The 24,459-nt window shown below is 52.7% G+C and overlaps 1 gene segment (V, D, J or C); it reads left to right on the top strand.

Annotated features, from left to right (window-relative positions):
- Positions 1-17,267, top strand: part of LOC117069622 — a 28,142-nt gene extending 10,875 nt beyond the window's left edge. Inside the window, 6 exon segments of the C gene segment in view lie at positions 7,739-8,044; positions 8,507-8,608; positions 12,807-13,135; positions 13,472-13,795; positions 16,520-16,676; positions 16,935-17,267. Coding sequence covers positions 7,739-8,044; positions 8,507-8,608; positions 12,807-13,135; positions 13,472-13,795; positions 16,520-16,676; positions 16,935-16,938 — 1,222 coding nt within the window.
- The last annotated feature ends 7,192 nt before the right edge of the window (positions 17,268-24,459 follow it).

Here is a 24,459-nt window from a genome sequence, read left to right as displayed (position 1 = left end):
ACACACAGACACACATCCACAAACACACAGGTGCATGCACACACACAGACACACCGACACAGACACGCAGGAGCACATGCATACACTAACACGGGGACACACGCATGTATACCCACAGGCACACAACAGGCGGACACGTGCACACAGACATGCACACACCCACAGACACAACATGTGCACATGCTGGCCAGCCCCCGCCCGCATTCTCCTGGTGCCCTGTCATATACTCTGTCCCTGCAGCAGTTTGCTCTCTGTGCTATGCTGGCCCTGGGGCTTTGGGCCCAGGCTCTGCTTGTCCTTCTGTCTCTGCTTGGAGGTGCTGCCATGGCACCCAGCTTGGACTCTACCTGGGGAGCAGCGGCCCCAGGGATAGTATGTGAACCCTGCTGAGGCCAGGCTCTTGATGAAAGCAGTAGATAGCCCCCACACCCACCGGTGAGCAGAACCAGGGCCTGTGCCATGTGCTGAGGGCAGGCAGTGTCTAAGCATGGGCCCAGAGGGCAGGGTGGCTGCTCTGGCGGCTGCTCCTCTTACAGGAGGCCTCAGGAGATGAGCTGGAGCAAGTCTGCCCCTGCAAAGACCACCTGCTCCCCAGCCCACAGCAGGGGGCAGGCGAGGTCAAACAGCAGCAGCCCAGGAAGGACCTAGCCCAAGCAGGGAAGGCAGGGCCCAAGTGAGGTCTCCACATCCAACACACAGTGCTGTCCCTAACTGGGAAGTCCCCACCACACTCTTGGCCCTTTGGGGTCCTGGGCTCCAGGTGTCTCCAAGGGCCCATCTGTGCAGGGGATGCAGCCCCCCAAATGTCCTCATTCCACTGTGGAGCTCAGGTCTCCGTCCGCCCCCTGGGTCCTGGCAGGGTAGGACAAGTCCGCCAGGATGTCCCCATGCAGACTCTGCTCCAAGAGGGAGCTGGAGAGTCAGGGCCTGGGTGAGGGGGTGAGGATCAGGCATCCCCTAGCTTAGTCCTCCCACCTGCCCACCCCCACAGCACAAGGGTGGGGCCACACCCACTGCTTCCCCCTCCAGGAGAGTGAGGACATGCTGGCCGCCACTCCGCTAGGGCCCCAAACTCCGGCCCCCGCCTGTGTCTGTGTGCTGCATCCCCCACGCTCTCCGCCATCCCAGGGCTCCTAGGAAGAGACCTCAGGGTCCCAACCCTGCCCAGCCTCGGCCTGTGCCCCTGCTGCATCAGCCTTGCAGGGACCCAGCCCAGGCCCTGAACAGTGCCCGAGCCCCCCTGCACTTGCTCTCCCCGCCCCCGCCCCGGGTGCAGCACAGCCTAGGGGCCAAGGGCAGGCTTAGAGGATGGGCCCCGGGGCGGGCTTTGCTGGGTGCCACCCCAGCCTGACCCTATTCCCCTGTGCTGTGTCTCCTGCAGAGGGGGAGGTGAGTGCCGAAGAGGAGGGCTTTGAGAACCTGTGGGCCACGGCCTCCACCTTCATCGTCCTCTTCCTCCTGAGCCTCTTCTACAGCACCACTGTCACCTTGTTCAAGGTAGCACGGCTGTGGCACAGGGATGAGCGCACGGGGGAGCATGGGACCCGGGGAGCAGCCTGGGCTGGACGTCTACCCCAGAGGCCCCCATACCACCCTGCTAAGTCACCTCTGCCCCAGCTCCCTTCCCAACCATGGGGAAAGCACTTCACACTGTCTCTGTTGCCCGCAGGTGAAATGATCCCAACAGAAGAACATCGGAGACCAGAGAGAGGAACTCAAAGGGGCGCCGCCTCCAGTCTGGGGTCCCGGCCTGCGTGGCCTGTCGGCACGTGTTTCTCGTCCCTGCCCGGCCTCCAGCTATGTGCTCTAACACAGGCTTCCTTCTAGAGAGGCAGGGGCTGGCTGGCGTGCGGGCCACAACGGGGGCTCTACCCCACACCGCTTCGCTGTGTATACGCTTGTTGCCCTGAAATAAATATGCACATTTTATCCATGAAACTGCTTTCTCGTGAGGGTTTTTGTTTCTTTTTCAAAACTTTCATGCTACATGGGCATCTCAAGGGGGACCCCAGTTCCAAAGGCAGCTGTGCAAAAGAGCGCTGGGTCAGCACTGGGGGTTTCGAGGAAAGCCATGTGCCCAGGAAAGGGGCCACAGGAGCAGGTGGGCCAGACTCAGACTCGGGGCATGCCCAGCCTGATGGAAGGAGGGCAACTGAGCAGGAGAGGGCTCCAGGCCTGGTCCCCCAAGCACAGCCTGAATTGGGAGACTGGGGCTCAGGCCTCGGGGGCCTCTGTGTGTGCTCCACAAGCCTACAACTGCCCGGGTCACCTTGCCGCCGTTCCTAGCAAGCCCAGACAGGTGTTGGCCTTGCCCCAAACCTTCGTGACATCTGGTGCACGCCACCGGGATTCAGGAGGCGTGGGCTGAGCCCTCGAGAGCATGTGGCCCCGTCTGCACAGTGTGGGGGCCTTGCACCCCACAGAAGCACAGGGGTGGGTTGGCTGCAGCCATGCCGGTGGCAGGGGTGTAGAAGTTGGAGCAAAAATTTCGGGTGAAGCAGTGTCTTAGTCCAATTGGGCGACTATCACAAAACACGATCGGCTGGGAAGCTTGAGCAATAGACATTTGCCTCCCACAGCTCTGGAGGCCGGAAGTCTAAGATCAAGGCGCCGGCAACTTCAGTGTCTGGTGAAGGCCAGTTCCCGGCTCAGAGACGCACCTTCTCACTGCATCCTCACGCGGCAGAAGTGGGTGAAGGAGCTCTCAGGGTCTCTTTCATACAGGCGCTAAGCCCATCACGAGGGCCTCATCCTTTCCCAGATGCTCAGGCTCCCAATGTTATCCTCTTGTGGGTGGGGACTGGGGGGCATGACCGTGTGGTCCTTAGGAACCATTAGGGAATACATGGTGGGGAGGGTAAGTCTCCACCATCACCCTGAAGATGGGCAGGTGGTGGTCAGGCTTTGGGCAGTGCCAAAAAATGACTCCCCAGGTTGGTAGGAGCAGGATCAAAGAATAGCGGATTTTTTCAGAGATGGCAGCCAAGCAGAAGCTGGGGGCTCATGCCAGGAGGCTCACTTGGCCATGGTGCAGTCAGCCAGAGGTGACCCACAGTCCATGGCAAAGTCAAGGACAGCAGTGGTTGTGAGACCAGGCTGGAGTCAGGTGGTTGAGGGGAGAGGACCAGGCTGGAGGACTGGGCAGACCCCAAGGCCATAGAAATGTCCTGAAGGAAGCATCCAGGATGGCGTCTTGGGAGGGCTCAATAGCTGGGGGCCCAGAAGGAGGCCATTTCAGGTTCTGAGGAGCAGCCTGGCACTTGCTCTGAGCCAGCTGTCACAGACATCTGGGGGCTGCTGGGTACAACTTGTGTCCCTCCTACTGTGCTCTCCACAAGGACCTGTCTCGCCCTTGTGACCCTGCTGGATCCCTGAGCTGGCACCGGCCCTGCCCTCAGAGAGAATGTCCAGGAGGCAGGTGGAGATGCACATGTGGGTCCCTGGGGAAATCCATCCTCTGGCCGTGGGCTCCCAGTTGGCTCCCAGCCTACGGCTCCAGCTTCACCCCATGTAGCTTACCTCCCAGGCTGGGGGAAGACGGAGTGAGGGGTCCCACACTGCCCATGGCACACCCAGGGGGGCTGGGGAGACTGAGCTGGGCTGGGCAGGGAGGCCTCGTGCAGGCCGTGGGGCTGGCAGCTCAGAACAACACCCATATCCATTAGGTGTGGCCCTGGCAACACAGCACCCCAGACTGCGTGGCTTAAACAACAGAAGTTTATTCTGTCCTGCTTCAGGAGGCCGGGCATTTGGGATGGAGGCCTCGGTGAGGCTGACTCCTCTGTGTCATGGGAGACTCTGTCCCAGGCTCTCTCCTGGCTGCTGGGCGTTGCCGGCCGTCTCTGCTGCTCCTGGCTTGTGGGAGCAGCGCCATCTTCACAGGGCGTTCTCCCCACCTGCTGTCTGTGCCCAGATGCCCCCTTTTGATGGGGACAGCAGTCATATCAGATCAGAGGCTCGCCCTACTCCAGGGTGACCTCATCTGAACTTGACTGCACCTGCAAAGACTCTGTTTCCAAACAAGGTCACATTCTGAGGTCCTGGGGGTTAGGACTTCAACACATGAATTTATAGGGGACACATTTTAACCCATGACAGTTTGCCCTCCACTCCCCTCATAATCATGTCCTTCTCACATGTAAAATTCCTGCATCCCATAGCAGCATCTCCAAGATAGCTAACCCCTTCCAGCACCAACTCTTAGTCTACAATCTCAGCTAAATATCACCTGCATCAAGTGTGGGAGAAACCCAGGGTGAGATTCATTCTGGGGTGAAATTCCTCTCCATCTGTGGACCTTTGTAACTGGACAAGAAGTTACCTGCTTCCAAAGTGCAATGATGGGACAGGCATAGGATAGACATTCCCATTCTGAAAGGTATACATCAAAAGGGAGTAAGGAGCCATGGGTCCCAAGCAAGCCCAAAACCCAGCAGGGAAAACTGCATTAGATTTAAGACTCAAGGCTCGGCCGGGCGCGGTGGCTCAAGCCTGTAATCCCAGCACTTTGGGAGGCCGAGACGGGCGGATCACGAGGTCAGGAGATCGAGACCATCCTGGCTAACCCGGTGAAACCCCGTCTCTACTAAAAATACAAAAATTAGCCAGGCGAGGTGGCTGGCGCCTGTAGTCCCAGCTACTCGGGAGGCTGAGGCAGGAGAATGGCGTAAACCCGGGAGGCGGAGCTTGCAGTGAGCTGAGATCTGGCCACTGCACTCCAGTCCGGGCGACAGAGCGAGACTCCGCCTCAAAAAAAAAAAAAAAAAAAAGACGCAAGGCTCATCCTCCTGGGTCAATGCTCCATCTTCCAGGTCCACTGGGGTGACCCCATGCTCTTGGCCCATGGTGGTCAGAGCCCCCACAGCCTCCTCATCCTTGGCTCTTATCTCAAAGTCACCCTTCCTTCATTGTATCTGGTCTCCTTCCCCTTCCATCCAACCTGGCATTGTTTCTGCTGTTTTATAATTCACAAAATCCTTGTCAGCTTCCCATGAAATTCATGGGGGTTCGAGTCATCAGACAAGAGAGCCCTGCACAGTTATATCCTCAATAACCTCATCTCTACTCCTGGTTTCTGCTGAGATGGTTGATTGGATCTGTAAGTCATGATTCCAATCTCTTTAACAAATGATTGCCCAGACACATCCTTGGCCTTGTTTCCAGAGCACACAATTGGACAGGCTGAGAATTTGCCAGCTGTTCAAGTTGTGGGTCCTGTTTACTAATACTTCCTTCTTCAACTGATCTCTCTCCTCTCACATTTTACTATAAGCAGTTGGGAGAAATCAGGTTGTGCCTTCAACACTTTTCTTAGAAATATCCTCAGCTAAACATCCAAGTTCATCACTTGTAAGTCCTACTTACCATCAAGAGAATGTGATTCAGCAAAGTGCTTTGCCACTATAACAAAGGTTATCTTTCCTCCAATTTTCAATAACATGTTGCCTTACCAGAGGCATCTTTAACATTCACGTTTCTAGCAACATTCTGTTTGTGACAATTTATGTATTCTCTAAGATGACAGATGTTTTCTCTACAGCTCTCCTCTTTCTTTCTGAGCCCCCACCGGGATCACCTTTAATGTCCAAATCTCTACCAATAGTCTTCAAGGAAACCTAGGCTTTTTCTAACATGCACCTCAAAACTCTTCTCACCTCTACACATTACCCTATCCCAAATTCATTTCCACAGTTTTAGGTATCGATTAAATCAGCACCCCACTTCTAAAGCCAAAATCTGTTTTAGTTTCTTATGAGCTATTGTAACAAAGTACCACAACTGCATGGCTGAAACAACAGAAATGTATTCTCTCTTATTTCTGGAGGCCAAGTGTCTGAGATCAAGCTGTGGGCAGGCTTGGTTCTTCTGGGTTGGCAGGGAGAATCTGTTCCAGGCTTCTGTCCTGAATTGTGTTGGTTTGCTGGGAAATTTTGGTGTTCCTTGGCTTTTGGAAACAGCTCCTCCATCTCCACCTTTACCTTCATTTGGCATTCTGCCTGTGTGCATGTCTGTCTAAATTTCCCCTTTGCATAAGGACACTAGCCATATTGGATCAGAGGCTCACTCGCCTCCTGCGTGACCTCATCTTAACTTGATTGCATCTGCAAAACTCTCTTCCAAAGAAAGGCACATTCTGAAGCCCTACAGGTCAGAGCTTCAACACGTCCATTTATTTGAAGACACAACTCAACCCAAAACAAGACCCATCCCTAGTGTCTTACCAGTGGTGCTGTAGAGGGAGGCCTGGCAGGGCTGACATCCCAGAACCTCAGGGAAAAGTGAAAATAGCACAGAGAGGTCCAAGAGGTGGCTCAAGGAAGGGAATTAGGAAGGGAGTTTTGAGGTGCATGTTAGAAAAAGCCTAGGTTTCCTTAAAGACTATTGGTAGAAATTTGGACATTAAAGGTGATCCTGGTGGGGGCTCAGAAAGAAAGAGGAGAGCTATAGAGAAAACGTCTGTCATCTTAGAGAATACATAAATTGTCATAAACAGAATGTTGCTAGAAACGTGAATGTTAGAGATGCCTCTGGTAAGGCCCCAGAGGTGGAAGATTCTGTTCAGGTGGAAGACTCTGAGGTGGGCCATGAATACTGCCTAGGATGTGGAGGGTTGACAATGGGTTGACAATCCTGCTCAGAAAATCCCAGGAAAAAGGATGTAAATGGGGAGAAGAGGAGGGTCATCCAGTGTTTGGGAAAGCAGGGCGGCAGGTCCGCCCCAAGGGAGAAGGGAAGGAGGGTGGGGCCACTGCCACACCGGATGACCTTGTGTACCAGGCTGAAGAACGGCAACACCTGGCCCCACCTGAGCAGTGATAGTCAGTGTGGTGGTGGGAAGACATGGGTGCAGGCAGGGGGTGAGTAGAAGGTTAGACTAAGACGGAGCACCTGGGGCCACCAGGGACCCAGGCAAGAACTCTGCACTTGCTCAGCTGCCCTGGGTACCCAGGTCTCCAGGAAAGTGAGGCTGAGAGCCAAGCCCAGCAGGCAGCCACACATTCTGGGACCTGCCACCCTCCAGCCTGCTGTCCATGAGTAACACCCCTTACAAGGGGCCAGGCCGGCTCACGGGTTTGTCCCAGGCAGCAGAGCCCCTGGGGCCAGGTATCGGGGGAGGAGGATCCAATCCCACCAGCTCCTCTGGAGCCACTCAGAGGACCAGACGCATGGCCCTCCCCAGGGACCCCATGGTCCCTGTGGGGCAGCTGAGGACCCACAGCTGGAGGCCTGGGCAGGGGGGCCACACAGCCCTAGGCCAATTACTCCCAGGCTTGAGGGCTCCTCCTCCCCTCAGGGGCCCAAGGGAAGTGGTTCCCAGATAGACTGGGGGTAGCAGGGAAGGTGGAGGTCCCAGGAATGCCCAGAGGGTACCCAAGCCTCTGGAGGGAAGACCCCTCCCTTCCAAGGGCTCTCAGCAACAGCAGCCCAGTGTCCACAAAGCCACGGGTCCCACAGCAACAGCAGCCCAGTGTCCACAAAGCCCAGTGTCCACAAAGCCCAGTGTCCACAAAGCCCAGCGTCCACAAAGCCACGGGGCCCACTCAGTTATGCCGACAGGAGCAGCAGTCGGGACATTCGTGTGCACAGGCCACTTGGCCAGCCCTGCTCACCCCAGAAACTCTTCCTGGACCCCTTCTCCCCAGCTCCCCTGTCATTCTGCTGCCAGGCTCCTCTTCCCTGCCCTACCCCTTGTCCTCAGAGCCTCCAGCCTCAGACTCCCACTGTGTCTGTCTTCCAGAGTCCCCCAAGGCTCCGGACGTGTTCCCCATCGCATCAGCGTGCGAACTCCCAAAGGATAACAGCCCTGTGGTCCTGGCATGCCTGATAACTGGGTACAACCCAAAGTCCGTGACTGTCACCTGGCACCTGGGGACACAGATCCAGGACCAGATTATGTTCCCTGAGACAGAGATACAGGGCAGCTACACAACAAGCAGCCAGCTCGCCACCCCACCCCTCTCCCAGCGGCACCAAGGCGAGTACAAATGCACCGTCAAGCACACCCCCAGCAATACAAGCATGGAGAAGACCTTCCGCTGGCCAGGTAGGTAGCACCGGAGATCACCTAGAAGGGTCCCCTAGGACCCCCAGCACCTTCCACTCAGGGCCTGACCACAAAGACAGAAGCAAGGGCTGGGCTGTGGGGCAGCCCCCACCTCTGCCCTCGGGGTGTAACGCTCCCCCCCACCCTGTATCCACCCCGCTGGACCTCCCCATCTCGGTCCCTCTCCCTCAGCCCCTCTGCTCCCTCTCTCTGCAGCCCCATCTCCCAACATTCATATCCCTTTCCTTCCAGACCTTTCCCCCAGTATGCACGGAGGCAGCTTGCCCAGCAAAGGTGGCTGTCGAGTGGGCTTCCCACAGCCAAGCTCCCACCCCATGCTGTGGCCCCGCCCTTCTGCCTCCCTGGCTGCCTGTGCCCCCCACCTACCTGTCCACAACCCAGCCTCTGGTACATCCGTGCCCTCTGCCCTCACCCTCACCTGCACTGTTCCCTGGATTTCAGAGTCTCCAAAGGCACAGTACCCCTCAGGGCCCACTGCGCAGCCCCAAGCAGAGGGCGGCCTCTCCAAGGCAACCAGAACCCCGGCCACCACCAGGAACACAGGTGAGGAGCCCTTCCCCTGCACCCCACCCCACCCACCTGCTCATTCCTCAGCTGTCTCCTGCAGGCAGCCCTTCATAACTCCTTGTCTGAGTCTCCAAGTCACACTTTGGGTAAGGAAAGGGACACTGAACTGCCACCTCTGACAAACACCTACAGCCAGCCAGTCTGCGGGACAGCAGATGCCAAACAGCCAGCAGACTCCCAGAGCAGACCTGGGCCGGCTTCCTGGCCCATGGACCCAGCTCTACCTCGCTGAGCTGAGGCATGGGCTCTTAGTGCAGCCTCACATAGCGCCATCCTGCTGAGGCAGTCTGGCTTGCAGACTCACAGGTCACTTGGGCTGCAGCAGCCCCTCCCCATGACCCTCGCCTCCTGCCTGCCCCAGGCCTGGCTCTCTGCAAATGTTGGGTCCTGATGGCCAGCCTGCTTCTCACCCTCACCCTGACTGCCACCTCCGAATGGCAGAGGAAAGAGGGTCCTCACCAGGAACTTTATCTGAGAAGTCTGAGGCTTGTGACTCTGACCCACCTGAGATGTCCATGTGGCTGGGAGCACAGGTTCAGTGTTCGGGAGAACCCAGGTATGTGCCTGACCTTCTCTGAGTAGGGCAGGAGGCTGTTAGGAGAAGCAGCAGTAGGTGGGCTGGACCAACAGGCAGAATGACTATCCCTCACCCACCCTCTGGGGTGTGGGTCAAGCTCTGACAGAGGCATGGCACAGCCATGGTGGCCTCTGCCTGGATGAGTGGCCACGGTGCCCTCACCCTGAGCCAGAATCTGCCTCCACTCTGCAGGTGCAGAAACATGACATTCCCATCTCTAAACGCACCTAGCTCCCAGGCTTGGGGTGGGTCAATCCGATGCAGGGAGATGGACATAGCACAGGGGCCAGAGCTTTCCGTGAGAAAGGTGAGGGCAGCTGCTCCCTGACCCAGGAATCTGCACTTGTCCCTCTCCACCCTCCTCATGGGCAGTGGAGACTCAGCAACAAAACAAGCTGAGTGCGTTGGCGACTAGCTCTAGCTCCCACCGCCTTGTCTGCTGGTGGAGGGGCCTTCCCCTGGGCAGCCTCCAAGAAGACGGCCAAGTGCTCTTACTCAGACCACAGCACTACTTCCTGGCACCTCAATTTCCCACAACAACATGGGTGCAGACAGGCGAGGGCCTCCTGCCCTGGGGCCTGGAGGGCATCCAGTTAAAGATGACCCTTCACGGGAGGCACCTGAGATGTGCTGACCTCAGCAGCTGAGCCCTCAGGTCTGGTCTGCACTGCCCCACCTGGAGGACCCAATTGCCCCAGACACAGCCAGGGTTACGGCATGACCCCGTGGACAGTGACCCACAGGCCAGATACAGCCAGGGCCTGTTTTGTGTGGCCTAGAAATGTCTTTACAGTTTTAGTGGGATGGAGGAGGAAGAGAAAGAGGGGAGGGAGAGAGAAAAACAGGGAAGAGGAAGAAGAGGAATTCAATGCAGTCTCTACCAAAATTTCAACGACATTCTTCACAGAAGTGGAAAAGACCATCCTAACACACATATGTAGCCACAGAAGACCCCTAAAGCCAAAACAATTTTGAGCAGAAAGAACAAGGCAGGAAACATCCCAGTACCTGAATTCAAAACATACTGTAAAGCAGTTGTAATCAAAACAGGATGGTACATCATAAAAATAGATACACAGACCCCTGGAACAGACAAGCGAGCCCAGAAATAAATCTACATGTTCGCAGTCCATTGATTTTCAACAAAGGCACCAGGAAAACACAATGGGGAGGGGACAGTTTCCTCAACAAATAGTGCTGGGGAAACTGGATATCTGTGTGCAGACCAATGAAATTACACAAAAATCAATTGAAAACAGTCTAGGCCGGTGGCTCACGCCTATAATCCCAGCACTTTGGGAGGCCAAGGCAGGTGGATCACCTGGGGTCAGGAGTTTGAGACCAGCTTGGCCAACATGGCAAAACCCTGTCTCTACTAAAAATACAAAATTTAGCACATGGTGGCCCACACCTGTTATCCCAACTTTTCAGGAAGCTGAGGCAGGAGAATCACTTGAATCTGGGAGGTAGAGTTTGCAGGGAGCCAAGATTGTGCCACTGCATTCCAGCCTGGACAACAGAGTGAGACTGTGTCTCAAAAAGAAAAAGAAAAAGAAAAAGAAAACAGTCTAAAGGTTTAACTGAACAGATAAAGCTACTAGAAGAAAACGTAGGGGAAAAAACTCCATGACATTAGTCTGAGCAACAATTTTTGGATATGATCCCAAAAGCTCAGGCAGCCGAAGCAAAAATACACAAATGGGATTATGTCAAACTTCAAAGCTTCTGCACAGCAGAGGGAACAATCAACAGTGAAGACACAACCTATGGAATGGGAGAAAATTCTTTGCAAACCCTACAACTGAGAAGGAACTAATATCCAAAATGTATAAGGAACTCAACAACTCAGTACTAAGAAAACAAATAACTCAATTTAAAAATGGGTGAAGTATCTCAGTAGACATTTATGAAAAGAAGACCTTAATGGCCAACACATGCATGAAAAAGTGCTCAACCTCACTAACCCTCAGAGGAATTAAGATTAAAACCATAATGAGATATCACCTCACAGCTGTTAGGATTCCTGTCACCAAAAAGACAAAACGTAAAATGTGTTTGTAGGGGTCTGGAGGAAACGAACCCTGGTGCACTGTTGGTGGGAATGTAATTAGTACGCCCATCTTGAAAAACAGTATGGAGGTTCCTCAGAAAACAAAACATGGAAGTACTGTCCCATCTGGTAATCCCACTGCTGGCGACATAGCCAAAGGGCAAGAAGTCACTATTTAGAAGAGACATCTGCATTCATGCTCATGGCAGCACCAGTAACAAAAGCCAAGATATGGAACCAACCTAAGCACCCTCAGCATATGCACGGGTAAAGAAAATGTGGTATGTATGGGGCGCAATGGAATACTACTCAGCCTTTAAAAAGAGCGAAATTCTGTCATTGGCGACAATGTAGATGAACCTGAAGGGCATTTAGGCTAAGCGAAATAAGCCAGGCACAGAAAGAGCAATACTGCGTGATCGCACTTACATTTGGAATGTTAAAAAGGCAAACTCTTAGAGGCAGAGAGTAGAGAGGTGGGTGCCAGGGAGCAGGCACTGGTGACTGGGGAGATGTTGGTCAAAGGGCACAAAACTTCAGTTGGGAGGAATTAGTTCAGGACATTCCTTGTACATGGGGACTGTAGTTAGTAACAATGGATTGTATTCTTGAAAACCACTAAGAAAATAGATTTGAAGTGTTCTTGCCACAAAAAGTGACAAGTATGTGAGATAATGCATGGTCATTAGCTTGATTTAGCCATTCCACAATGTACACATATTTCAAACATTGTGTTGTACATGATAAACATATATAATTTTTGTCAATTAAAAATTTTTAGGAAGAAAAGAAGGAGGAGGAGAAAGAACAACAAGAGAGAGAGAGACAAAGACCCCAGGTTTTTTCTGACCCCTGGGTTGTCAAAACACCTATGACCCAATAACTAGTTGGCCGTTGGCACCCTAAACTATAGAAGTGATTGCTGTTGTGTGGATGGGCCCTGAACACTTAGAAGCTCATGATCCCTGAGGACCCCCACGAGGACAGTCAGAGGCCCCCCGAACTCAGGGAGTACTGAGGAAGGAGCTCTTAGAAGCGTGGGGCCTCTCAAGCCCCTCAGAGGGCTCTGCCACATGGGTCGGGGGCAGGCTGAGGAGGAGTCCCAGGCTCCATGGGCAGCCTCTGTGCCTCTGACCAGGGTGTCCCCCACACTGCCACCTCCCCAGTGCCCTCCACTAGCCACATCTGGCCAGAAGCTGGGGGAAGGAGAGCCCGGTGGTTAAGTCAGTCCCTGCAGGGAGACAGTACCAGAAAAAAACCTGGCCTGTGGATGAGAGCTCTGGAAGCAACAAAGGCCCAAGTCTGCTCAGGGAAGAGCCGGCAGCAGCCTTGGGGCCAGACAGTGACCAAGAGTGGCACCGCCCATGGCCCAACGGGTCTTTGCCCATGGACCCCCCAGCTCCTGGAGACAGGGTCGGTGCACCTGGCCACGCAGGCAGGCCCCACACTCACGGGGAGGCTGCTGTGGAGCTCTGTGCAGCGCCTGGGGCGGGAGCTGGCTGCTCTCCAGGGTCTGGCCACAGCTTCTCCTTTGGTCTCCCCTGCAGAGTGTCCAAGCCACACCCAGCCTCTCGGCCTCTACCTGCTGCCCCCGGCCCTGCAGGACCTGTGGTTCCGAGACAAAGCCACCTTCACCTGCTTCGTGGTGGGCAGTGACCTGCAGGATGCCCACCTGTCCTGGGAGGTGGCTGGGAAGGTCCCCAAAGGGGGCATGGAGGAGGGGCAGCACAGCTGGAGCAGCACAGCAACGGCTCCCAGAGCCAGCACAGCCGCCTGGCCCTACCCAGGTCCTTGTGGAATGCGGGGACCTCCGTCACCTGCACACTGAACCATCCCAGCTTCCCATCCCAGAAGCTGATGGCGCCGAGAGAACCCGGTGAGGCTGGCTCCCAGGTGGGGAGATGAGGGTGCCCGCAGCCTGCCGACCCCCACGCCTACCCCAGGGCCACGACCCCAGCTGGGCCCCAGCAGCACCCATCATCTTCCACAGGAAAGGAGAAAGGAGGCACCAGCACCCTGGCTGGCCCCACTTCTCTCCCAGTGGCCCCTGCGGCCAGAGCCCGACAGCCTCCCCCGCCTCCCCGCAGCACCCCCTGCGGCCGGAGCCCGACAGCCTCCCCCGCCTCCCCGCAGCGCCCCCTGCCGCCGGAGCCCGACAGCCTCCCCCGCCTCCCCGCAGCGCCCCCTGACAGCCTCCCCTGCTTCCCTGCAGCTGCCCAGGCACCCGTCAGGCTTTCCCTGAACCTGCTGGCCCCGTCTGACCCTCCGGAAGCAGCCTCATGGCTCCTGTGTGAGGTGTCTGGCTTCTCGCCCCCCAACATCCTCCTGATGTGGCTGGAGGACCAGCGTGAGGTGAACACTTCTTGGTTTGCCACCACGCACCCCACTCCACAGCCCGGGAGCACCATGTTCTGGGCCTGGAGTGTGCTGCGTGTCCCAGGCCCGACCAGCCCTCAGCCAGCCACCTACACCTGTGTGGTCAGCCACAAGGACTCCAGGACTCTGCTCAATGCCAGCCGGAGCCTGGATGTCAGCTGTAAGTCACCCCTAGGCCCAGGGTTGGGAGGGGGACTCTGTGGGGGACCATAAGGAGCTGGACTCCGTACTGGGCAGGGGTGGGGCACTGGGCAGGGGCAGGGCTATGCTGCCTGGGGCACACAGGCTCCTTCTCAGTGTCTGGCAGGGGCAAAGGCTTCCCAGTACTCCTGGGCCGTGGGTGTCCCGGTGCCCATCCTCACTGTCCACACCACGTGCTGGCCCAGGCTGGCTGGCACAGTAAGAGATGGATACGACCCTTCACCATGCCCTGAGGAGTGGCGGTTTCCTGCCAAGACGCTCCTCATGGCTGCCTTCCCTGGTGTGACTGTGAATGTGGTCACCCTGAGCGGCTGCCCTCCCTGGGGACATCTGACTGTCAAGACCACAGTCAGCACCTCTGGGAGCCAGAGGGTATCTCCGGCGACCCCCAGATGTCAGGTTTGGGCTCAGTGCCCAGTGAAAGGTCAGCCCCACACAAACCCACAGTGGGCGCCAACCCAGAGTGACAGCTCCCAGCCTCCTGCCAGGCCCACCCTTTGCCACCCCCTTGAGGCATGGCACCCAGACCAGTGCCGCCCCTGCCCAAACATGGCCCCAGTGGGACATGGCGGCCATGAGGGGCTGTGCACACAGCAAGAGGGTGTCCGCTCTGCTCAAGGCCTGCTGCCGGTGCCCCAGCTGTCTAGCCAAGGGAGGCGCAGAAGGGCCCCAGGTGTGAGCTGTAGCCAGGCACCCAGCCGCGCTGCAGAGCCAGGGAAAGGAGGACACCCAAGTCAATAAGGGGCAGGGCTGAGGGCTGTCCCAGGCTCTGTTGGCCCCAGGGGCTGCCAGCAGCCCTGACCCAGCTTGGGCCTTCCCTAAGAGTGACCCTGTGAGGTGGCCTCGCAGAGAACCCCCTCTGAGGACAGTGTCTGATCCTGCCTGCCTCACACAGATGAGCCCCACAGCAGTGGGTGGCCTGTGGGGCAGCAGCCCCCCTGACCCTTCAGGCACTGCCCCCTGCAGCAGCAGCTGCTTCTCAGTCCCCCAACCTCCCTGTCCCCGCCAGACGGTCTCCCCTGAAGCTGCAGCCCCAGCCCATGGCTGCCCACCAGGGGCCGGGACTCCCTGTCCACTGCCCCCTCCCCTTTGGGGCACCATCTATGCTGGAGCCCAGGTTCGGCCTACAGATTCCCATCATTGCCATGCCTCCTGACCTTGCCTGTCCAGCCCCCACTACGGGCTCCACACTGACCCTCCCCCAGGCTCCCACGCCCAGCTGTACAGTCATCTCCAGGCACAGACAGTCTGAGATCTCACAGGTGAGCTGGACCATCCACCTGGCCAGACCTGGGAGAGGATGGAAGCTGCCCTGCCACCACACACCAGGGCCCCAGCTTGCAGTACTATGGGGTGTGTGTGTGTGTGCACCCGTGTGTACCTAGGATATCTGAGTGAACTCTTGTGCCCCCAAGCACAAGTCTCCCTCCCAAGCAGTGAGGCCCAGACGGTGCAGTGGTTAGAGCTAAGGCTTATCCCAGAGAATCCTGGCGCCTTGGTCCAAGGAAGCCCCTGTGCTTTTCTTGCCTCGATTTCCCCTCTTGTCTGCTGAGCCAGCAGGGACCAGGTCCTGGGCTGCTGTGAGGAGGAAGCGAGTTGGTGCTAGGAGGGGCTCCTGTGTGTGCGTGGGCGGGCGGGATGCAGGTATCCAAGCACCCCAGCCTCCACCTAAGAGAGCAGGGCAGGAGCTCTCTGACCCACCCAGACCACACATGGTGTGTTCCACGCGTCTCACATTATCTGTGGCAGAGGATCCAGCTTCTTTCTAAATTTCCAGTTCTTCACAAAACAATGCCTTTGTAAAATGCAGTAAGAAATACCAGAAAAATGATAGACACGCCAATTTTTTGTTATTAGATTTAACAGACCGTGGCCCTGTGAAATGATCCCTGGACCAGATCCGTCCATACTCGCCACTCAGCAGCCCTGGCCGAGCTCACAGTACAACCACAATAAACGCTTGTTGAAGGAACACTAGGAAATCTGTGACGTGGCTGGTTCTTGTTAATGCTTCCTGCCTGCCCACAGGCTCTTCCTCATGGATGGGGCTGTGCTTGCCACGGAAGTGTTTTTCCCAGCCTGGGCTTGCCTTGGGCCCCACTACCGTCTCCAGCTGCAGATTACCTTTTACACACACATTTGTTCGTGACAGACCCTTGCTTAGCCCCTTCCATGGCTCCCTCCTGCTGCTGGGATAAAATCGCCTTGCCTGGATCTCCCCTCCTGGGCCCCTTTCCACCCTCCTGGGTCAGCCCCTCCAGTTCAGGGCATCTGCTTTCCCCCCTGTGGAGAAACCACTCTGTCCTTGTTGCCTGGCCCTGTCTCGCCTTCCACACCTTGTCACAGTAGCCACTTCCTAAAGAAGGCCTCCAAGTGTGCAGGTGTGCAGAAGTGCCCCAGCCTCCCATCACCCTTGTCACAGGAGCCCAAACCACGAGAGTCTATGGTTCTGTTGGTCTGCCCCACTCAGGGCAGCGACATGTCCAGGCGGGGAGGACCCAGTGGGCAGAGGCTTGTCAAGGGGGCAGATGAGCAAGAGGGCGAGGCTGGGAGCTCCCTGGAGATAACCATGCCTCCTGGAAAGACTCGCCGTCATTTCAGCTCCACCCTGTGCGGGGCGGGTGGAGGGGTAGCCTGGCCCTCAGGACCAGGGAGCTTCGCCCTCAGCCCCGTTCCTCCCCAGACCTGGCCACGACCCCCCGATCCCTCAGAGCAAGGATGAGAACAGCGATGACTACACGACCTTGGATGACCTGGGCAGCCTGTGGACCACCCTGTCCACGTCCGTGGCCCTCTTCGTCCTCACCCTCCTCCACAGCGGCATTGTCACTTTCATCAAGGTCAGGGGAGCCTCCAGGCTCTCAGTGCCCCTCGGGGTGGGTACATGCCGGAGCTGGTCCGGGGATCTTGGACCAGGCAGAGGCAGGGCTGAGGGAGCCTAGAGGACATGCAGGCCCACTGTGGGCTGTGGACACTGCCGAAGGCCCTCTTGACACTGTGGATAAAGGACAACACCCCCTCCCCTGCTCCTCTGTCTCCCCTGCCCCTGCATCCCTCAGGCTTCTAGCCCCCGTCTGACCCCAGGGGCTGTCTTGCAGGTGAAGTAGCCCTAGAAGAACAGGACGCGCTGTACCTGTAGAAAAGGGAAGCAGCCTCTGTGCCTCATCCATGGATGCCAGAGAGCAGAAAGGACCCACCCTGGACTCTGCTGTACACAGGAAAATGCACCAGCCCCTGCATCCAGCTCCCCTCTGTCCGCCACAGAACCCAGTCTTCTAGACCAGGGAACGGGCACCCATCACTCCGCAGGCGAAGCGGAGCACCCCTGCCCTGGCCCTAACCCCTGTGCCTCCTTCCTGTGCTTCCCCCAGAGCCAGCTAGTCCCATCTGCACCCCCCGGCCTCCCCATAAACACGCTTTGGTTCATTTCACCTGCCTCCTGTGCTTTGTCCCAGCGGCTGGGATTCACCTGAAGTTAAAGGACACAGGGAGCTGAAGGCAACAGGCATGGAGTTTGGGGTGTCAGCAGCAACAGGGAACACAATAGCCAAAGCTGTCACAGCAAGAACTGAGCGGAGACCCTGCTCTGAAGTTATGGGCTAAGAAACGCCCCTCCACACACCAAACACAAACATGCACGCTCACCCGTACATGCACACACATGCACACACACATCTATGTGCACATGCACATATGCACAGCTCACAAACACATATGAACACATATGCACACACATGCAATACACCCACATGCGTGCAAACAGGCAGATGCACAGGCATGGGCACACACGCACAAGGCATGCATGTGCTGGTCTGCAGACACACACATATGCATGCGCATACACAGACGTGCACCTGCACACACACAAGTGCACAAAGGCATCACAAACACACATGGTCATGCACACACACACAGACATACACACTTACACATGCACACACCATGAGAAGATGGCACAGGAACAACCTTGCATATGGAGCTCATTCTGTGTGTATCTGCCTGCACCTCTTACTGTCTGCATGACTGTGGGCAAGAGCCTGAACGCTGTACCTCCCTTTCCTCATCAGAATAGGGGTGAATACACCTGTCAAGTAGAGTGAGGTGACAAGTGAGTAAAATTCTATCTGAAAGGGGCTCAGCAAGGACCCGGGTATTGGTCGGCCCTCCTGTTATCATCTGCTGTGGGCTGAACATGTGTGTCCTCCTGAAATTCATACATTCATATATTCATACATTTCTCCCTGAAATCCTAACCTCCAATGTAATGGTATTAGAAGATGGGGTTTTTAGGGGTGCTGAGGTCATAAAAGTGGGGTCCTCATGAAGAGGATTAGCACCCTTATAAGAGAGGCCCCAGAGAGCTCCCTCACCCTTTCTCCCTTGTGAGGAGATGCTGTCTATGAACTAGGATGCAGGCTCGTCTGACACCCGTCTGCTGGAGCCTTGGTCTGGGACATTCAGCCTCCAGAACGGTGAGAAATAAGTTTCTGTTGTTTATGAGCCACCATGTCTAGGGTATGTGGAAGTCATCAGAATCAAAATTGAGTCACTTATTTTTTTTTTTTTAAATCCCTGACAAATAGAGCCTAGGAAGACCAAGAAGAGAAGAGAGTTCTCATCCATAAACACTTGATAACAAAAACTATTATAAAAGGCTCTACATAAACTGCAACTGGCACAAAGGCTATCACAACCTTACACAGAAAATACTTCTGTGAGGACATCTTCCCAGCAATGGCCTGTCCAACCTCAGACTGGCACTGCCTTTGTTATTGGTCCTTGTAGCGAGGGTAATTATCTCCAAAGAATCATGTAATCCTCCTCACTCTTCCTTTGAAAGCCTTGGTCTCCCTTTGCCTCCCTGAACATGTACATAGTTGACTATGGCAGGCATATCCCACTGCAATGCTCTGTCCACAAATAGATCTCTTTTTCTTTTAGAGGGTGGGCCTTTCTCTGTTATTTAGGTTGAGATAAATGGAGTCAGAAGTGGGATGTTGAGAAAGATCACTGCTGGAAGGAATCAGCAGTTCCTGGGGCCGGTGTGCATATTCACTTGAGCCCTTTGAGCTCTCAGCTTCCATGGTTTGCTTTTTCTGACCTACCCAATCTTCTCTCAGGCCAACCCTCCCTCTTTTTGGAAAATGCTTTTTTAATATTAGGTTAGGTTTGTTTTGGTTATTGGACTGCCTTCATAAAGGACCTGATGTCCCTCCTGGGATGATAAAAGACTTTTTGTGTTTTCTGGTAAGTCCTGTTTGGCATAAAGACATTCCGGTCTGAGTACTCTGGTTGTGACAGAGTTTGCATTCTGTCTCTGAGGTTTTCTTTGGCGAGGTGACTTCGGTTCTTTCTGTATGCCTCATTTAATATTTTGTTGGATATGCATGCCTGGGTTAACATTTTTGTGAGCACTGTTATCTTGCCTTTTTTTTTTTTGCTGTGGTTATGTGTATCTGTCAATGATTTGGCTCTTTTCCTCTGCTTGTTTCTAAAAATCTTTTGAGAGCAAAACAAACATTCTAAATGGTGGGCACAGGCTGGCTCGTTAAAAGCTGCTACAGCAGTCAACACCATCTGAAGCACCAGTCCAAACTGCTGGCATGGTCTCAGAGTATCTGTAGAATGTTCTTTACTGTAAAAAGATTATTAAGAAGGGGAATGGTTTTTAAATATTAAGGCATGCCAAGTTTTCTGGGACTCCAGCTGGCTACATCCTTGTGCACATTTTTAAACTAATGGGCAAATTACATCAAGGAAAACTTAGAGTTCAAATGGTCATTGTTCCAACTCTAACAAAAACCCTGCAACTGTAGTCACCATGTAGAGCCTCCTAACTCCTCTGTCTCTCTATTTTTTTTTTCTGCCGACTTTAAACCTGCTGATGTTTTTACTCATGTTGCAATAAAACTCACTGGTTACGGCATTCCAGCCAAGATTTTTTTGTTTTTTGTTTGTTTGTTTTTTGAGATTGAGTCTTGCTCTGTCACCTAGGCTGGAATGCAGTGGTCCCTTTCTTGGCTCACTGCAACCTCTGCCTCCCAGGTTCAAGTGATTCTCCTGCCTTAGCCTCCTGAGTAGCTGATTACAGGCGCCCACCACCATGCCCAGCTAGTTTTTGTATTTTACTAGAGACGGGTTTTCACTCTGTTGGCCAAGCTCGTCTTGAAGTCCTGACCTCAAGTGATCCGCCTGCTTTGGCCTCCCAAAGTGCTAGAACTACAGGCCTGAGCCATCGCGCCTGGCCCAAGATTTTTTAAAGTTTCTTAAAGGTTTTAAATTAATGGCTTTACAAATTACAACAGCTCTATGGTAATCAATGACCTAGATCTAAGAGTCATTTCTGTTGAAAATGTAAATTTAGGTTTGCCTGGCTAACAATTGCTTAGGTTGATGGAATAGCTAACTGAAGGAGTGACAGTCTAAAAGAAAATAACTAGGTAAATATTTATAGAAATTAGGCTCTCAGAACAGGCCAAAATCTCGAACTTAGAGCAGTAATAAGGTATCTCTGCCATAAAAATTTTGCTTTGCCACACAGGTGCCAGAAAAAGGAAAAATACTGCTAAAATGCTTCCCTGCATGCATTGTCTAGTCCAGAAAGTCAGACCAGCAACCAAAAAATAGATTTGTTACTAGTATAGACTAGTTGAAGATTTTTGTTTTTCATATGCAATTCAGCCAGTCCTAGCTAAAACACAATCACTGAAAATTTAAACTTCAATTCATTTAAAACTGAAAAAGGTCTTTTGAAATCAAACTCATGCAGACACTGCTTTAATGCAGTTTTCTGCTTTAATGCAGAAACCTAAAATTCTGATCCATGGCCCTCATTAGATTACCTATCGGGACAAATAAAGTTTAGCATGTGAACAAGTCCCAGTTTTGTCAAAAACATAATGTGGATTGACGTGTCTTTTAGAAACTGACAGATTTGTGTTATTATCTCATGACCAAAATTCTAAAATGAAAGCTATAATGTCTTTATTTCTGTGTGTATGTGGTTAAGTGTGTTTATGCATATGTATGTGTATTATGTTGTATGTTGCATCTACATGGTAAAATCTGGCATCATCAACAAAAAATCTATTAAGGGATTCTATTTAGATTGGCTTAAATAAATGAGAATTCATAAAACTATATACTAATTAACCAAAATGCCTTCTAGTTCATGTGACTTAAGTATATCTTTAATAAATAAATCAGTTTTAAAATTGTTGGTAAAATAAAAATACAAATGTTCTCAGAATTGTCAGCATACATTTTTGCCTGAGTTTACTGGTCAGGCAGTTTTATATTTGTCTCTGATAGATGTTTTAAGATGTCAGGGTTTGACACAAAGATGATAAAACTATAAACCCATCCTAAAACAGAATAATCTTTATATGATCTTTGATAAATAAGACTAATTTGGTTGGGTGCGATGGCTCAGGCCTGTAATTCCAGCACTTTGGGAGGCCAAGGTGGGCAGATCACTTGAGGTCAGGACTTTGAGACCAGCCTGGCCAACACAGCAAAATCCCATCTCTACTAAAAATACAAAATTAGCAAGGCATAGTGGTGTGCATAATCCCAGCTACTCGGGAGCCCAAGGCAGGAAAACCACTTGAACCTGGGAGGCAGAGGTTGCAGTGAGCCAAGATAGTGCCACTGCACTCCAGCCTGGGCAGCAGAGCGAGACTCCATCTCAAAAAATAAAGGCTAATTTAATATGACTGGCTTAATAAAAACAGCTGTATCTTCTGAGTTATCAACAAAATACCCATACACTTAACTAAGTTTCTTACTTAAGTGAACATCTAATAATCACAGGCTATAAAAATGGTTAAAAGGGAAATAACTTTCAGTGATGGCTAGCTTTGTCTAATATCTCAATTTTCATAAGTAATCTAGGTAAATTGTTAAAAATAAATTAATTAAGCCTGGTGACATGGCACATGCCTATAGTCCTAGCTACTCAGGAGGCTGAGGTGGGAGGATTGCTTGAGCCCAGTTCAGGCCACCCTGAGCAATGCAACAAGACCCCAACTATAAAATAAATAAATAAATAAGATAAATGTCAATAAAATAAATGTTCATAAATAAGCTTTTCATATAATTTACAGTCTTTTTTTTTTTTCAGACGGAGTCTCACTCTGTCACCCAGGCTGGAGTGCAGTAGCGCAATCTCGGCTCACTGCAAGCTCCGTCTCCCAGGTTCATGCCATTCTCCTGCCTCAGCCTCCCGAGTAGCTGGGACTACAGGCACCTGCCACCATGCCCAGCTAATGTTTTTTGTATTTTTAGTAGAGATGGGGTTTCACCATGTTAGCCAGGATGGTCTCAATCTCCTGACCTTGTGATCCACCTGCCTTGGCCTCCCAAAGTGCTGGGATTACAGACATGAGCCACCGTGCCCAGCCATGTAATTTAAAATCTTAAAGTTATGTTATCTTCAGTCAAATAATAGATACTCATTAAATGTCTGGGTCATTTCCAAATAAGATTTTTAAAACTAAGACAACTTATGGAACATAAATGTTTGTTCTTGGTTTCTTAAATTTTACACAAATTTTGTAGAAAGACTAAATTTATTTGGGTCTATTAATATATATAAAAATTATGGAAATATGTTTTCAAAAATTATAAAATGTTTCTCATCTATAAAATAGTGATATGTGACAAATGGTTAAAACTTGCTAGAAATTAAACTTATGAAGAGTTAAAATTCTAATTAATATATATAATTCTGTATACAAAGTATACCAAAAAAAAAGATGTGATTTTTATTTTTAAAAATTATAAGAAAGGCATTTATGATTTATTTTTATTTCAAAAAATAATTTTATCTAATTTGGAGTTTGTTTAAAGGTTGTTTCAAAGCACAGATTTAGGAAAAACGTAAAAACAAGATAGAAAAGAACCACTCTCCTCTGCCGCCATGTAAGACGTACCTGCTCCCCGTCCACCACGACTGTGTTTCCCAAGGCCTCTCCAGCCATGTGGAACTGAATTTAATCTACAAATAGAGTTGAGCAAGTAACTTTAAGGTATATGGTATAACTTTGCAGCATAAAGACCTGAAAACAAACTAAAGGCCCATCAGTGGGAAATTGTTTCAATAAACCACAGAACACTCAGTGGAAAACTCCACAGCCATTAAAAAAGAATGAAGGGGGAGAGATCATCACGGTGGACAGGAGGCAGGGCTACATTGCAGCTCCGACTGGGACGGACAGAGCACATGTGGAGGCTCGCGTCATGAATTTTAGCTCCAGAACAACTGCAGGAATAAATCAGGAATCCCAAGAGGACCCACAGACCATCTGAAAGAAGCAGGCTGCTCCTGCAGGACCTGGAGACACCCCAAATACTGTGAGTGCCCAAACAGTGGAAGTGGGAATGGAAGATCCTCCGTCCTGCACACACACCCTCACTAGAGAAACTGAAGGTCTAGTTTGTGGGAAAAGGTTCCAACCTTACCTGGAGCTGAGTCAATTTAGAAAGTCAAGTGAAATACAGGAGTAGACGGAGCAGCAGGAAAGGCCCTGGGAGCTTGCTGGGTCCCCAAGCAGGACATTCCTGCTTGGCACCATATGAACACTTTGGGAGGGTGGCCAGAGGCACAGGGAAAATGTCACAGGGAGAAGGAAGTCTCCAGCTGAACTCAGGGGAGGGCACGAATCCAGTGTGCAGACTCCACCAGTGGAGGAACAAAGTCCTGTTCTTTCAGAGCTGGGAAGTAGGTAGCCTGGGGCAAGTTCTCTTCTTTCCCAATGCCTGGAAACAGACTCGGTGCCGTTGGCGAGGGGCATGGTGTGAGTGAGACCCACCCTTCGGATTGCATGGGAGCTGGGTGAGGCCTGTGACTGCCAACTTTCCCCACTTCCCTGACAACCTGCATGACTCAGCAGAGGCAGTCATAATCCTCCTAGGTTCACAACTCCATTGACCTGGGAACCTCACAGCCATCCTGCACAGCAGCCGCAGCAAGCCCATCCAAGGAGACTCTGTGAGCTCAGACACACCTAGCCCTGCCTGCATCTGATGGTCCTTCCCTACCCACCCTGGTAGTTGAAGACAAAGGGCATATACTCTTAGGAGTTCTAGGGCCCCACCCACCGCTGGTTCCTCTCCATACTACCACAACTGATGCTCTCTGGAAAACGCCATTTCCCGGCAGGAGGCCAACCAGCACAAAAATAGAGCATTAAACCACTAAAGCTAATGGACTCCTCATGGAGTCCATTTCACCCCCCTGCCACCTCCACTGGGACAGTTGCTGGTATGCACCGCTGAGAAACCCACAGACGTTTCACATCACAGGACTCTGTGCAGACAACCCCCAGTACCAGCCTGGAGCCTGGCAGACTTGCTGGGTGGCTAGACCCAGAAGAGCGTTGACAATCACTACAGCTCGGCTCTCAGGAAGCCACATCCATAGGAAACGGGGGAGAGTGCTACATCAAGGGAACACCCCATGGGACAAAAGAATCTGAACAACAGCCTTCAGTCCTAGACCTTCCCTCAGACAGAACGTACTCAAATGAGAAGGAACCAGAAAACCAGCTCTGGTAATATGACAAAACAAAGCTCTTTAACGCCCCCAACAAATTACACTAGCTCACCAGCAATGGATCCAAA

This window comes from Trachypithecus francoisi, unplaced genomic scaffold (assembly GCF_009764315.1).
Source record: "Trachypithecus francoisi isolate TF-2019V2 unplaced genomic scaffold, Tfra_2.0 Lachesis_group3, whole genome shotgun sequence".
Lineage (NCBI taxonomy): Eukaryota > Metazoa > Chordata > Mammalia > Primates > Cercopithecidae > Trachypithecus > Trachypithecus francoisi.
Note: the sequence above shows the minus strand (reverse complement) of the source record. Positions and strands in the feature narration are given on the sequence as shown.